The sequence below is a fragment of the Salvelinus namaycush genome, chromosome 23, assembly GCF_016432855.1.
Source record: "Salvelinus namaycush isolate Seneca chromosome 23, SaNama_1.0, whole genome shotgun sequence".
NCBI classification, from domain to species: domain Eukaryota; kingdom Metazoa; phylum Chordata; class Actinopteri; order Salmoniformes; family Salmonidae; genus Salvelinus; species Salvelinus namaycush.
In genome coordinates, this window is record NC_052329.1 from 19,466,893 (window position 1) to 19,482,376 (window position 15,484).

Here is a 15,484-nt window from a genome sequence, read left to right on the forward strand (position 1 = left end):
GTCTACTTCTGGGTGAACCACTTTCTGCCAGTAGAGGGACTGTCTTTGACACACATACATTTTCATTTTCACCCCAGTCTTCCAAAAAATGAAAATCTGATTATATAATTAACATGAGCTTGAAAATGTGTACTCTATTTTTGGGTGCAGTTTCAGTAGTGGCCAGCAGAAAGCAGATTGAATGGAGGGTGCTCAAATTGTGTGACAGGCTGACAGTTGCTCAGTAGATTGTAGAATAGTCAGCTGTCGTGTGTGTGTGCGTGCGTGCGTGCGTGCGTGCGTGCGTGCGTGCGTGCGTGCGTGTGTGTGTGTATTAAGGCCTATCAGTGCTTCAGATGTTTACACATGCCATCGAGACGTAATGCATTCCTCCCTTTTCTGCTCCAGTTCCCTCTCCCCATACGGAGAAAATAGGCTACAATATCGCTCAAGAAGTTTTAGGAATACAGTGCAATATTTCATGGTGGTGACAACACTGTTTAATTAAGCAATAAGGCCCGAGGGGGTGTGGTATATGTTCAATATACCACGGCTAAGGGCTGTTCTTATGTGCCTGAACACAGCCATTAGCCGTGGTATATTTGCCATATATCACAAACCCCTGAGGTGCCTTATTTCTATTATACACTGGTTACCAACATAATTAGAGCAGTAAAAATAAATGTTTTGTCATACCCGTGGGTTATGGTCTGATATATCACGGCTGTCAGCCAATCAGCATTCAGGGCTCAACCCACCCAGTTTATAATTCACTTGCATCCTGCCAATGAACAGTCCTTAGCCGTGGTATATTGGCCATATACCACACCTCCTTAGGCCTTATTGCTTAAATAGTCTTTCCCATTATCTTCCTCCTTCATTATGTATGAAGTTAGTAGGCCTATAGTGGTGGCAGGTAGCCTAGCGGTTAGAACGTTTGGCCAGTAAACAAAAGGTTGCTGGTTTGAACACCCGAGCCAGGAGGGTGAAAATCTGTCAATGTGCCCTTGAGCAGGGCACTTAACCCTAATTTGCTCCAGGGGCACTGTACTGTACTTTCTGGTGTATGTGGAAATATAATTATTTGTTTTAGCCTACATAGAGTCTACAGCTAGTTTCTTAAACGACTTGTTGTCTCACCATTATTAACGTTATGTGCACAACGTTGATTATAGATAGGGCAGTCTTGTTTAGTGCAACAGTCCTATGTTGCTTAAATTCTAAGTACAGTATGTTCCCAACTTTCCACCAACTGCCTTGAACACCCGAATTGGAGTTATGCCTTTCAACCACTAGGGAAAGGCAGAGTGGTGTGGATTTTTCCCAAGGTTAGTGCTATCCGGGATCCTTGGGACATGGACATCCCTCGCCAAAACCCAAACCTTAACCCACTTAAAACGTCCACTTCAATGGGGGGTAGGGACGTCCTAAGGATACCATATTGCAATAACTTTTTTTCTAACTACACAGAGGAGGTACCGGTGAACATGGAAAGAAAGCCTACTTCGAGTTGAAAGCTGGAGGCGGGTTGAGTTTAAACACCAATGAAATTACACAGACCGGGAAGGTCTGGAGAAGATTCACAGCATTACCGATCAAGAGGAGTTCCCACTGACAAAATTGAGAAAGAGGCTTTAGTTTGTCCTGACAGTGTTCGCTCGTTTATGGTAGTCTGTTTAGAAAGGAGAGATGAGTCTCGGATCCTGATAGGAGTTGGCAAACGCGCTCCACTACTGTATCCAGTCTTTCAACTCCTCTCTCTCCGAAACCAGGAAATCATCGAGGTGTGCTTCTCTTTATCCTGCTTGTGGGTCGTAGGCTATCCCTTTACGTGTATATAGATGTGTATCTTGCCGATATCGTCGTTTTTATTTTGTTTTTGAACCCCGGGCTTAGATCTGAGGCCGAAAAAACTGCATCGGAGAGGATCTCCACTCTCTAACAATGAGGTAAAGCGATTCAAATCTGATCGGTCTGTTCATTTTGTTTTGTGACTACAACATATCGATTTTGTGCGCTTGTAGTGATCGAGCATGGCTGGTGCAAGTTTTTGTTTGGAGTCATATGATTTATCATATTGTAACTTCGATAGATCTCGAACTGTTTTGGTAGTCTAGTTTTGACTCGAGACCGCCAGACTAAATCAACTTGTTTCAATGCAGAACACCTGATACAATGTATCACTTTGTAGCCCTTTGGCATTTTGGAACGGGGATGAGTGAGAGAAGAATCAGAGAAATGCCAGCTCGAGCGGTGTCTGTCCCCTTGTCATACGGTAGTAGCCTGTTGCTCTGTCATAGTTGAACATATTGTCAAGTGGCCTAATTCCAGTACAATAGGCCTAAGCCTAGAGGGCATTAGACCGGGTAATTTGTACTTTACTTGAATTACAATTTGTGTCCCATGGTGATTTACATGTATCATGGAATCAATATTCATTGTGTCCTATTTTGTTGGGAAATGGAACTGCTATCTGTAATGGTGCCCTGTGGTAGAGCACGCTGTTGTGTATCCTAGACATGGAGTTGTCTGGTCAGCTGGCCGGCCATAGTTCCACGTATCCATGCAAGGACCCTATTCCCCCCGTAGTTGGCCAACCAGGCCTGTACACACAACCAAATTGCGCCGAGCATGGAACAAGCCAGTCTACGAATTCCACATCCTGTTGCAGCCTGTGAAGTTGGCAATTACACGCTTTGAAGCCAAGACTAGTTAGGCCTTTTCTGGAATGTTATTTTTTTCCTGACTCAAACACAATGCCCCCTCGCATATCACCTGGGCCTATGTACATTTGTATTCTATAATCTATCTGGGACTCTATCCACAATGTATATTTTTTGTGATTCCATAACCTGTGCAACAAGTTATTTATCTTGAATCTCTCACTGTTTTTGCAAAACCAAGTTGGGTAAGTAAGGCCTTGTATTGTTTTTAACCTGTTGCTGGTCACTTTGGTTTACTTTGTTAAAGCCAACACTGATTTCTAGTCCTAATGAATGAATGGGCTCTGGCCCCATCTAAAGAGGTCATGTCATTTACCTTGCTTACATAATGGGTGAGGAATGTAATGTTGTCACGTAATCAAGTTCATTGTCCTCAGCATAGTTTACCATATGTGAATGTTGAGACAAGTGTAGCCAGCTGGTTAAATGTCCTATGGTTTCTCCCAATACAGGTAGGCCTAGATCCTGAGGTGACCCAAATCTAATAAATAGAAACCTCAGTCAATACATCCAAGGAAGTTTTATTACACAAAGATAACCATATTCTCTGTCCACCCTGGCTGTGCATACATCCTCCCTATAACCATAATCAGCTGAGACAGAGAAACATGGAGGAAACTGTCTCAGACTACACTGTCACACAGGAAATGCATCAGTCTTCGTTAATGGCAGCTGGAGGATTCATTGTTGTTATCAAAGCGACGCCTGCTGTGACTCGCTCCAGGTGTCTGGTACTAACTGACTCCCCCCTGGGCTGGGCTAGCATACAGTAGGCCTACACAGGACACCCTTCAGGTGTAAGGTGGGTGTGAAACATGTCACATTCGATCTAAGAAGTTGCTCCATGCACTGTCAAAACATTTTATTTGGTTATGTCACATGTGCCAAATACAACAGATGTAAGGTCTACCTACAGTGAAATGCTTACTTACCATGGTTGGGGTCAATTCAAATTGAAGGGAGTCAATTCAGGAAGTGAACTAAAATGATAAAATCGAAAAAAGGGAATTTGTTTTCAATGACTTCTCAATCAAATTAAAAGCAGAAGCTGTTTTATTTCAAAAGTTATTTGTATATATTTTCGGAATTTTAAATTCAAGCCACTTCCTGAATTGACTGCCATCAATTTGAATTGAGCCCAACCTGGTTACTTACAAGCTCTTTTCCAACGATGCAGAGTTAAATAATAAGAATAGAAAACACAAGAATGACGATATATACAAGTAGTACCAATACAGTATCAATATGTAGGGATACATGGTAATTTAGGTAGATATGTACATGTAGGCAGGGGTAAAGTGACTAGGCATCAGGATATATAGTGTCTAGCAAGGAACTGTGTTTGGGGTGATGAAAGGCTGCTCTCACCAGTTACAAATGTTCTCCTTTCACTCTTACCATGTTGCGCACAGTTAAAATGTATATATTTTTTTACATTTTGGGGAATATTCAGAGGTGGAAACTTTCTGTGGGAATTAACGGGAATATATGGGTATTAATACCATTTAAATGTAGATGTTTTTTTGCATTGGATATATTTACCATATCATATGGAGACAGAAACATAAACCTTTTATCATATCATAATTAGACATAATTGCAAATAATTAAATCCTTCCAATAGAAAAAATAATAATTTGGTTACGAATTGAACTTTAATTAAATGAGTTGACTCTTCACATGGGATGATTTCAATGAACAACAAAAGAAAGGAAATATTGAATGATCCCAATTGATCCATTGCATCTCCCAAAAACGTTTTCTGTAAAATGATAGTCTAGAAACTAAAGCTTTGGTTGTCTTCCTCTCAGGCTTCCATGTCTTTTCCCTGGACGTCCTCAATGTCCACCTCTTGAACATCAGACTCTGAGGCCTCATCTTCACTGCCCCTTTCCACACGTGTTGAGGATGGCTTGTTGTCAGGCTCAAAAAGCTGCAAATTTGCCCAGATGGCCACCAATTTTTCAACCATTGTATTGGTCAGCCTGTTGCGTGCTTTGGTGTGTGTGTGTGTTCCCAAACAAGGACCTGTTGTGCTCTGAGGCAACAGGGGAAAGAGCCTCAGATCCACAAAGTCCCTACCACCAGGTGGCTGATGAGATATGTTGGCACGACTGCCATATTGCATCTCCATCCCAAAGCCCTTGCTTGGAAGTGTACTAAACCAGACTGCCAAGAACCTTGCCCTCATCCAGGTCAAGGTGGCGAGACACGGTAGTGATGATACCATAGGGCTTGTTGATATCTGCACCAGACAGGATGCTCTTGCCAGCATACTTGGGGCCCAACATGTACGTTGCGGCGTGTATGGGCTTCAGGCAGAAGTCTTCACACTTTTTGATGTTTTTCAGAACTGCAGTTTCCTCTGCTTGGAGCAACAGTGACGTGGGCAGGGCAGTATGGATTTCTTCTCTTACATCTGCAAGCAGAGTCTGAACATCAGACCGGATGGAATTGTCTCCCTCAATCTGTGCAAAGGCTACTGCTATAGGTTTCAGGCTGCTTACCACTCTCTCCCAAAATACATCATCCAGGAGGATCCTCTTGACGGGGCTGTCCATATCAGCAGACTGTGATATGGCCATTTCTTCAAGAGACTCCTTCCCCTCCAGGAGACTGTCAAACATGACAACACCACCCCAACGGGTGTTGCTGGGCAGCTTCAATGTGGTGCTCTTATTCTTCTCACTTTGCTTGGTGAGGTAGATTGCTGCTATAACTTGATGACCCTTCACATACCTAACCATTTCCTTGGATCTCATGTAGAGTGTATCCATTGTTTTCAGTGCCATGATGTCCTTGAGGTGCAGATTCAATGCATGAGCAGCACAGCCAATGGGTGTGATGTGAGGGTAGGACACCTTCTTCACTTTAGACCAAGCAGCCTTCATGTTCGCAGTATTTTCTGTCACCAGTGCAAATACCTTCTGTGGTCCAAGGTCATTGATGACTGCCTTCAGCTCTGCAATGTAGAGACTAGAGGACGACCGATTATGATTTTTCAACGCCGATACCGATTATTGGAGGACCAAAAAAGGCCGATACCGATTAATCGGCCAATTTTTATTTATTTATTTGTAATAATGACAATTACAACAATACTAAATGAACACTTATTTTAACTTAATATAATACATCAATAAAGTCAATTTAGCCTCAAATAAATAATGAAACATGTTCAATTTGGTTTAAATAATGCAAAAACACAGTGTTGGAGAAGAAAGTAAAAGTGCAATATGTGCCATGTAAGAAAGCTAACGTTTAAGTTCCTTGCTCAGAACATGAGAACATATGAAAGCTGGTGGTTCCTTTTAACATGAGTTTTAAATATTCCCAGGTAAGACGTTTTAGGTTGTAGTTATTATAGGACTATTTCTCTCTATACGATTTGTATTTCATATACCTTTGACTATTGGATGTTCTTATAGGCACTTTAGTATTGCCAGTGTAACAGTATAGCTTCCGTCCCACTCCTCGCTCGAACCAGGAACACATCGACAACAGCCACCCTCGAAGCAGCGTTACCCATGCAGAGCAAGGGGTACAACTACTCCAAGTCTCAGAGCGAGTGACGTTTGAAACGCTATTAGCGCGCACCCCACTAACTAGCTAGCCATTTCACATCGGTTACACCAGCCTAATCTCGGGAGTTGATAGGCTTGAAGTCATAAACCGCGCAATGCTTGAAGCAAAGAGCTGCTGGCAAAACGCACGAAAGTGCTGTTTGAATGAATGCTTACAAGCCTGCTGCTGCCTACCACCGCTCAGTCAGACTGCTTTATCAAATCATAGACTTAATTATAACATAATAACACACAGAAATACCAGCCTTAGGTCATTAATATGGTGGTCGAATCCGGAAACTATCATCTCAAACAAAACATTTATTCTTTCAGTGAAATACGGAACCGTTCCGAATTTAACTAACGGGTGGCATCCATAAGTCTAAATATTCCTGTTACATTGCACAACCTTCAATGTTATGTCATAATTACGTAAAATTCTGGCAAATTAGTTCGCAATGAGCCAGGCGGCCCAAACTGTTGCATATACCCTGACTCTGCGTGCAATGAACGCAAGAGAAGTGACACAATTTCAACTGGTTAATATTGCCTGCTAACCTGGATTTCTTTTAGCTAAATATGCAGGTTTAAAAAATATATACTTCTTCTGTGTATTGATTTTAAGAAAGGCATTGATGTTTATGGTTAAGTACAGTTGTGCAACGATTGTGCTGTTTTCGCAAATGCGCTTTTGTTAAATCATCCCCCGTTTGGCGAAGTTGGCTGTCTTTGTTAGGAAGAAATAGTCTTCACACAGTTCGCAATGAGCCAGGCGGCCCAAACTGCTGCATTATACCCTGACTCTGTTTTGCAACAGAAGTGACACAATTTTCCTAGTTAAAAGAAATGCATGTTAGCAGGCAATATTAACTAAATATGCAGGTTTAAAAATATATACTTGTGTATTGATTTTAAGAAAGGCATTGATGTTTATGGTTAGGTACACGTTGGAGCAACGACAGTCCTGTTTCACAAATGCGCACCGCATCGATTATATGCAACGCAGGACACGCTAGATAAACTAGTAATATCATCAACCATGTGTAGTTAACTAGTGATTATGATTGATTGATTGTTTTTTATAAGGTAAGTTTAATGCTAGCTAGCAACTTACCTTGGCTTCTTACTGCATTCGCGTAACAGGCAGGCTCCTCATGGAGTGCAATGTAAAGCAGGTGGTTAGAGCGTTGGACTAGTTAACTGTAAGGTTGCAAGATTGAGTCCTCGAGCTGACACGGTAAAAATCTGTCGTTCTGCCCCTGAACATGGCAGTTAACCCACCGTTCCTAGGCCGTCATTGAAAATAAGAATGTGTTCTTAACTGACTTGCCTAGTTAAATAAATGTGTTTTTTAAAAAAACGTCCAAATCGGTGTCCAAAAATACCGATTTCCGAATGTTATGAAAACTTGAAACCGGCGCTAATTAATCGGCCATTCCGATTAATCGGTCGACCTCTAGTAGAGACCGGTGTTTCTGTTATCCCTTGTGTCTGTGCTCTTGTAGAATACTGGTTGAGGGGTGGAGATGATGCAATTAATTATTCCTTGCCCACGAACATTCGACCACCCATCAGAGAAGATTGCAATACAGTCTGCTTTCTCTATGATTTGCTTGACCTTCACTTGAACTCTGAACTCTCATCCAGTAAATGAGTAGATAAAGCATTTCTGGTTGGAGGGGTGTATGCTGGGCGAAGAACATTCAGAATTCTCTTCCAATACACATTGCCTGTGAGCATCAGAGGTGAACCAGTTGCATACACAGCTCGAGCAAAACATTCATCAGCATTTCTCTGACTATGTTCCTCCAATGAGTCAAAAAAACTTCTGGTTCCAGGAGGACCATGAGCTGTTGCTATCGATAAGGTGTCTGGTTCATAATTTTCACCTCGAATAGAAGTAGAGTGACTTTTGTCAGAGGTTGCTTGTTGTGAGCACTGAGGAAACTTTATGCACTTGGCCAGATGATTCTGCATCTTTGTTGCATTCTTCACATATGATTTGTCACAATATTTGCAAATGTACACAGGATTTCCTTCTACATTAGCTGCAGCAAAATGTCTCCACACATCAGATAGTGCCCGTGGCATTTTCCTGTAAAGATTATTACGTTTAAAAAAATAAAAAAATACAATTCCATGTACAGATAAATAGTTAAGCAGTTAGATTAAACAACTCCTTTGTAAGATAAATGTTTTAAAATGAAACATGTATGGAAACAGGTGAATTAACACTCAGTTAGCAGGATCATGCTAGCTAAAACCCACATGGTAGCAAAAACTAACTAGCAGGAATTGTTAACAAGTTAGAAATTATTTAAACCCACTTTGCTGTAGGCTACTATTTACTAGTTAACAAAAAATCATGTATGTCATATAAAATGTATTCACCCCACTCAGTATTGTAATCAAAGCTTACCAGAAAGTATGTAGTCCTAGGCTCAGACAGTGTAGTAGTGTGGGCTCAATAGCATCTCATTAGTGTGCAAGATCTTGAGAATCAGCTGTACATGTGATGGAAGAATTCACTGTGCATGCAGAGGATTGCAATTCCATTGAATTGGGGATAGTTTAACCAACATATGCCACAAGACCTAGAATTGCCTTGTGTATCCCGCAAAAAAAGGTTCACTGTTTTAAGCTAACTTTTTTTGATGAATTAAAGCAAAATTCCCCAAATTCCCGGACTAAACTTCCCATGAAAAAATTCCCAAAAATGTCCGGAAATTTCCTGGAAAGTTTTCCAACCCTATACAGAGCGACTTACAGGGTTAAATGCCTTGCTCAAGGGCCCATCAACAGATGTTTCACCTAGTCTGCTCTGAGATTCAAACCAGCAACCTTTCAATTACTGGCCCAACGCTCTTAAAGTCAAATCAAATCACCCCAAACACACAGGGCGGCTACCTGCCGACGTGTGTTTGGGGTGATAAAATGCTTCTCTCATGAGTTTAAAATGTTCCCCTTTCACTCTCTCCATGCTGAGCACGTATAGTATTGATCTACTTAAAAGCAGGAACACACACTGACTCACCTCAGTCTCCTTTTATTTCTCTCACGTCATTCTTTGTCTGCCTGCCTGTCTGTATTGAAATGGGCTATGGAGGCCAGACTGGCTTGTGTAGACTCACAGGGAATGTATTCCACTTGCTACCCTCTCCTCCCCTCCCCCTCTACCATCATCAGTGAACTTTTAACCCCTAGCTGAGAAGTCAGAACTTATTATGGCTGATGTTTAGTTGTTTGTCTAACTTTGTCTCTTTGACAGTCATTTTATGGCACATAATCATTGTGTATTTGTCATCACCAATCGTTGGTATGATTATTATTTTTTCATGTCTCCATAAGTAGACTATTTCCTTAATTCCTTTGTTCATCAAAGTAGATTCAGATGGGTTCCCTGTACAAAAATCAATTGGACTCGTGTGGAAATCAATTGGACTTGTGTGGTTGCCTGTGTGGTACTGTTCACTGAAAATACTTTGTGCGTCATCATTTATACATTAACACTGAATGACACTGTGGCCGAGCAATCTGTGACATGCTTCATCACAAGCTCTCCCATTTTAAAGAAATTAGATGCAGTGCACAATGTACAAAAATAAGCCTATATTGTCGCAATAGGGACATCCAGTTTCCTTTTTCATCTATTACTAAGCATCTAGATTACAATATCCCCCCTTGTTAAGAGGTGTCACTCACACGTCTAGGCGGGTGCAGAATGGTGGGTAGGGCATGGTAAACAGGAAGCAACAGTTTGGCTTTGGTCACTGACCAAAGAATCCTCTACACCCTCCTATAGTGCGGTATACTGACGGTGAATAAAATGTATGTCTCATAATTAGGCTCACCTCTCAATTCTTCCTATGAAATTGTGCAAACTCAACATTTTGCAGTGCGTGTTGGGATAGCACTTTGCTCTGGGGCCTCCTGGCTTGTTTGATGTGGCTATTGCAGGGTCTAATTAGCTGCTACACCCTCGATAATTTTCACCCCCTCAGCTAGCGTTGGGACACTTGTGCAAAAAGCAGAGGTACGCATGAACGTGCAAATGGAGTTTTGAGGGGAAGGGGTGGTTTGGGATTCTGCCTGACACTCCCATGTACACCATTATGTTCCTTCCCTCCACCCTAGCTAGTACCCTTTCACACACCCATATCCCTCATTCCCAATGCTCCCAGTTTCTCATTTTATGTCCCATCAATGAGAAATGTAGTGCTGCCTGTAGCTGATCCTTATAGATGCTGTAGGTAAGGAGGAAACTGGTTTCTCAGGGCCACTTGTCTCTGGAACAACCATCATCATCATTCTCCTTATGGTTCCCTGGGCAACTCCAGGTCTTGGTTGGCTTTGTCCCAACAAACCGAGGGCATCATCATAGCTACACAGTGTAAAATTGCACCGTCACTGGAGCTGTAGGTGAGAAACTAAACACTAGGCATTGGATACCATAGAATTAGCAAATAAAATAGTAATTTTAATAGGATCTCTATGTTGGATGCTGTAAAATCACAAGCATGAGTGGTGGCTGGCCGGGACTGAGATGGGCTAGGTCTGACCTGGTGAAGCTAAAGCTTGTTGCGGAAGCCATGCTGTAACGTTTTAATGCACAGTCAGCAATGGCTGCAATTTCTCCCTCTTGTTCTCTTTGTCGCTCTCCATTCATAACTCTCTCTTCCTCCCTAGGTGAAAATGGAGAGGGAGATCTGTGGAAAACAGCTTTATAGCGTCAGCCATCGCAAAAACTCTGTCACAAATACTGACTTTCCCTTCTGCCATACATGAGGATGCTAAGACCATGCATTAACTGGATACAAGCTATATTTTGTTTGGAAGATTTAAATAGAGGCTCAAGCGATGCCACTGTTGGTTAAATAGGGGGTTTCTTTTTTTAGATTTGACATCAAACTATTTCCTGCATGGGTGACATTTTTGTGAAGGATTAGCGAAGCGACTAATGTTGTTTACAGAAACTATCAGCTTTTGTGCTATCGCTGGACTGGTTGCCTCTTCACATCTCCCGGTTTGGTTTCTCTGTCTGATATCTGTGTTGAATAATTCTAGGTTTAGTCATGTGGATACATTTTCAATGGGTAGTGAATTTGTGAATTGTCTCTACTGAATGTCCACCATGGGATATAGCTGTAAAAAAGTACCACCTTGTTTAAAAGGCAGATTTACTGATCTTCATTCCATTGCTTCATTCTCAACTAACAAGCATGTTCATGCAATGAACCTTAGTGAACACGAGGCAAGTTTAACCATTTTGAAGACACTTTATAAGATGGTGTGTGCATACTATCAAAGAGTAGGACAGCAACATTTCATAGATCCATGATTTGATTGTGTACTTCAGCAAAAAAAATGTACTTCCTGTGTCTTGACCAGTGTTGACCCTTTTGAAGCTGATGATAAAGGAAGTTCTACTACTCAGCATCTATATAGCTTATGCTAAGTGTCGAGCCACAGGCATGCAGCACTCACAGACCTCCATAAAGGTGAGGTATCAACTCAATTTAGTTTCTATCCTTCCTCCCTCGCTCTTTTGTGCCCTGTGTGCACAGCTTCATACCCATAACATATTCTCTAGAGTTGTGGACAGAGTTGCATGTCTGGACAACTGAGAGAGTGGGGAGTTTCTTTTGTCATGTCCCCACCCCCTAATGAGGGGGGGATCTTCTCCAAGGGGCTTTGCCTCCTCAGCCTCTCAGGGAGGATACGCTGGGCCCTGTAAAAGGAATTAAGTGAACGCAGAGAGGAGAGAGATGATTCGATGGTCCAAATATGGGCATAGTGGGTGCCAGTCACGGCACCCCCAGAGCGCTTCAGGAGCTGGAACGCTGCTTTTGCTCCTCGGCCTCTTTCAAGTGGTCAGAGGCCTGGCCCAGACAGCCAATGAACGTTTCCACAACGTTGGAGAGACAATTCCAGAGAAACTCAGGCACCGATGAGTCAGCACTCAAAGAATGCTGAGTGGTTTGGACCTGACCGAGAAAGAAAGAGGAAAAAGTGAGAAAGTTGGCGCATGAAAGAGTTTGAGAGGCAGAACATGACAAGAGACAGAGAATCCGACACCTTAGAGAGGGAGAGAGCGAGCCTGGTGGTGTGTTTATTTAACTAGGCAAGTCAGTTAAGAACAAATTCTTATTTACAATGACTGCCTACAGCGGCCAAACCCTAACCTGGATGACGCTGGAGCCAATTGTGCACCGCCCTATGGGACTCCCAATCACTGCCGGTTGTGATACAGCCTGGACTCGAACCAGGGTCTGTAGTGACGCCTGTAGCACTGAGATGCAGTGCCTTAGACCGCTGTGCCACTCAGGAGCCTGGTGCTGTGTGCCTCACAGGGGAGAGAATAAAAACACTAGTCTTCAGTCTGCATGTAGCAGTATGCTAGGACCTGTGTGAGGGGGGGCAGGCACGAGGAAGGGAGATGGAGAGAAGGAAAGGATTACAACAGGGGTCCTGGTCCTCCTCAATCTTTAGTTTGGGGGCTTCAGTAGTCAGCCATTCGGTCCATACGGTTTGCCTCTTACAAAAACGACCTGTTCTTCAAGGATCTGAGGTATTCTGGCCATTTATCATCCTATTCAGTGTACAGCCTATGTGTTTTTGTGTTTGACCGATTTAACACTCTACTTGTTATTCAGTGCTGTTACTGCGTTAGTGTCAATTGGGCCAGAGGTACACTACAAAAGTATATGGACACCCCTTCAAATGAGTGGATTCAGCTATTTCATCCACACCCGTTGCTGACAGGTGTATAAAACCGAGCACACAGCCATGCAATCTCCATAGACAAACATTGTCAGTAGAATGGCCCGTACTGAAAAGCTTAGTGACTTTCAATGTGGCACCGTCATAGGATGCCACCTTTCCAACAGGTCAGTTAGTCAAATGTCTGCCCTGCTAGAGCTGCTCCGGTCAACTGTAAATGCTGTTATTGAGAAGTGGAAACGTCTAGGAGCAACAACGGCTCAGCCACAAAGTGTTAGGCTACACAAGCTCACAGAACGGGAGTGCTGAAGCGCGTACCACATAAAAGTCGTCTGTCACTACAGAGTTCCAAACTGCCTCTGGAAGCAACGTCAGCACAATAACTGCTGATCGGTAGCTTCATGAAATGGGTTTCCATGGCCGAGCAACTGCACACAAGCCTAAGCTCACCATGCGCAATGCCAAGTGTCGGCTGGAGTGGTGTAAAGTTCGCCTCCATTGGACTCTGGAGCAGCGGAAACGCGTTCTCTGGAGTGATGAATGAGTCTTCACCATCTGTCAGTCCGACGTGCGAATCTGGGTTCGGCAGATGCCAGGAGAACGCATAGTGCAAAATGTAACATTTGGTAGAGGAGGAATAATGGTCTGGGGCTGTTTTTTATGGTTCGGGCTAGGCCCCTTAGTTCCAATGAAGATACATCTTAATACTACAGCATACAATGACATTCTAGACTATTCTGTGCTTCTAACTTTGTGGCAACAGTTTGGGGAAGGCCCTTTCATATTTCAGCATGACAATGCCCTTGGCACAAAGCGGGGTACATACAGAAATGGTTTGTCGAGATCTGTGTGGCAGAACTTGACTGGCCTGCACAGAGCCCTGACCTCAACCCCATCGAACACCTTTGGGATGAATTGTAACACCGACTGCGAGCTGGGCCTAATCACCCAACATCAGTTTCCTACCTCACTAATGCTCTTGTTGCTGAATAGAAGCAAGTCCCCGCAGCAATGTTCCAACATCTAGTGGAAAGCCTACCCAGGAGAGTGGAGGCTGTTATAGCAGAAAGGGAGTGTGGACCAACTCTATAATAATGCCCCTGATTTTAGAATGAAATGTTCGACTAGCAGGTGTCCACATACTTTTTTCATGTAGTGTATCACAGAGTCTGTCACTGTGACAGCCCTGTACTTGACTGGAGGCTAAATTCATTGAGGACAATACTGTCAGATGATACTGAAAACTTCAAAACTAATGCAATTGTTTTTGTACGTAAACTGAATAAGAGGTCACACATGGTTGGTCACCTATGCCCATGTCGTTTGTGTGTGTATTCACCTTGTGGTGCTAGAGATACCCAGGTTGTGCGCTGTATCCTGGAGAGACAGGACCAGGTTATTTTTACTCTGCCTTTAAGAATGTGTGTGATCGGCATCTTCATCATCCACGACTTGGAACTGGGGTCTTTATTTTTATCAAGGCTGAGAGAGGGAGTTAGCATTGCTTTACTTTTTGTTTTAGCTCTCATTTTAAACTAGACATTTTTTAGTGGGAAGAGGTACTATGAGTGGAATAACATTTGTTCACATTTCCACTCGGTGTGAAGTCCTCCTGAGATCTGAATAAACTGAGCTGTGATGCATCTTATTTCATTACCTTTAGTCATGTTGATCTTCTCATGATATACAAATTAGAAAAATAAAAAGCTTTTGGAGTTCAAGCACCATTTTTGATTGGTACATGACTCTATCTGTGAGCAAATTAAAGCGCATTAGACTTTCTATTGATGTGATGTGCTAGACTGGACAGTTTGTCTGTCATGAATGACCCCACGGCATCATAGCACATTGACAGGACATAGCAAGCACTCAACATATGAGTATCCAACATGTTCTGACAAATTAACAGAGGCCAAAGTGGAACAGTGGAGGGAAAGTCCAAATTGCTAACATGTTTGGCACGGGGCTTGAGATAAAAATAAAAATAAATGGTAGACTGATTAACTGGTAGCCTAAGTATGAACGCAGAGATGAGGATTGAGGGATTAAGAGGGATGATGGGGGACAGACGTAGAGACCGAGAGAGGGGGAGGGAAGAAAATAAGGAGTGTGGAGAAGAGCATGGTGGGAGGGAACAGGTAAACAGAGCGAGCGGGAGAGCCACTGGACCTGACTGTACTTGTCAGTACAAGCTCTGAGCAAAGCCTTATACAGACTTCTCAGAGAGTGTGCCCCTGTTGTGCACTGCAGTTTCCTGTTAACCCCTCACTGACTGAGAAATTATTGGCTCCGATTCTGGCTCTAAATGTCAGCTTCAAAAGAAAATTTAATTAAACGAAATGTTGTCATTGAGTTTGGTTTGTTGGTTCTCCTGCAGGTGTTGTCTGTCTGTGTATTCAGGCTGTAAACTTTTATCATAATGTTTATCAGTTATGTTGCAAATTTGTCTTCTTGACAAACGGGATATTTTCATTACCTTTGCAGGAGCACTTGGTTATG

The 15,484-nt window shown here is 42.7% G+C and overlaps 1 protein-coding gene across 3 annotated transcripts in view; it reads left to right on the forward strand.

Annotated features, from left to right (window-relative positions):
- The first annotated feature begins 1,410 nt into the window (after positions 1-1,410).
- Positions 1,411-15,484, forward strand: part of LOC120018141 (vasodilator-stimulated phosphoprotein-like) — a 37,163-nt gene continuing 23,089 nt past the window's right edge. Inside the window, exons 1-2 of one of the 3 annotated variants that reach the window (XM_038961157.1) lie at positions 1,411-1,763; positions 1,876-1,928. In XM_038961157.1, the coding sequence (XP_038817085.1) occupies positions 1,924-1,928 (5 nt within the window). In that variant the 5' untranslated portion in view covers positions 1,411-1,763; positions 1,876-1,923. Of the gene's footprint in view, positions 1,929-15,484 lie in introns of all 3 variants that reach the window. The other 2 variants (XM_038961158.1, XM_038961155.1) reach the window with 2 other exon arrangements.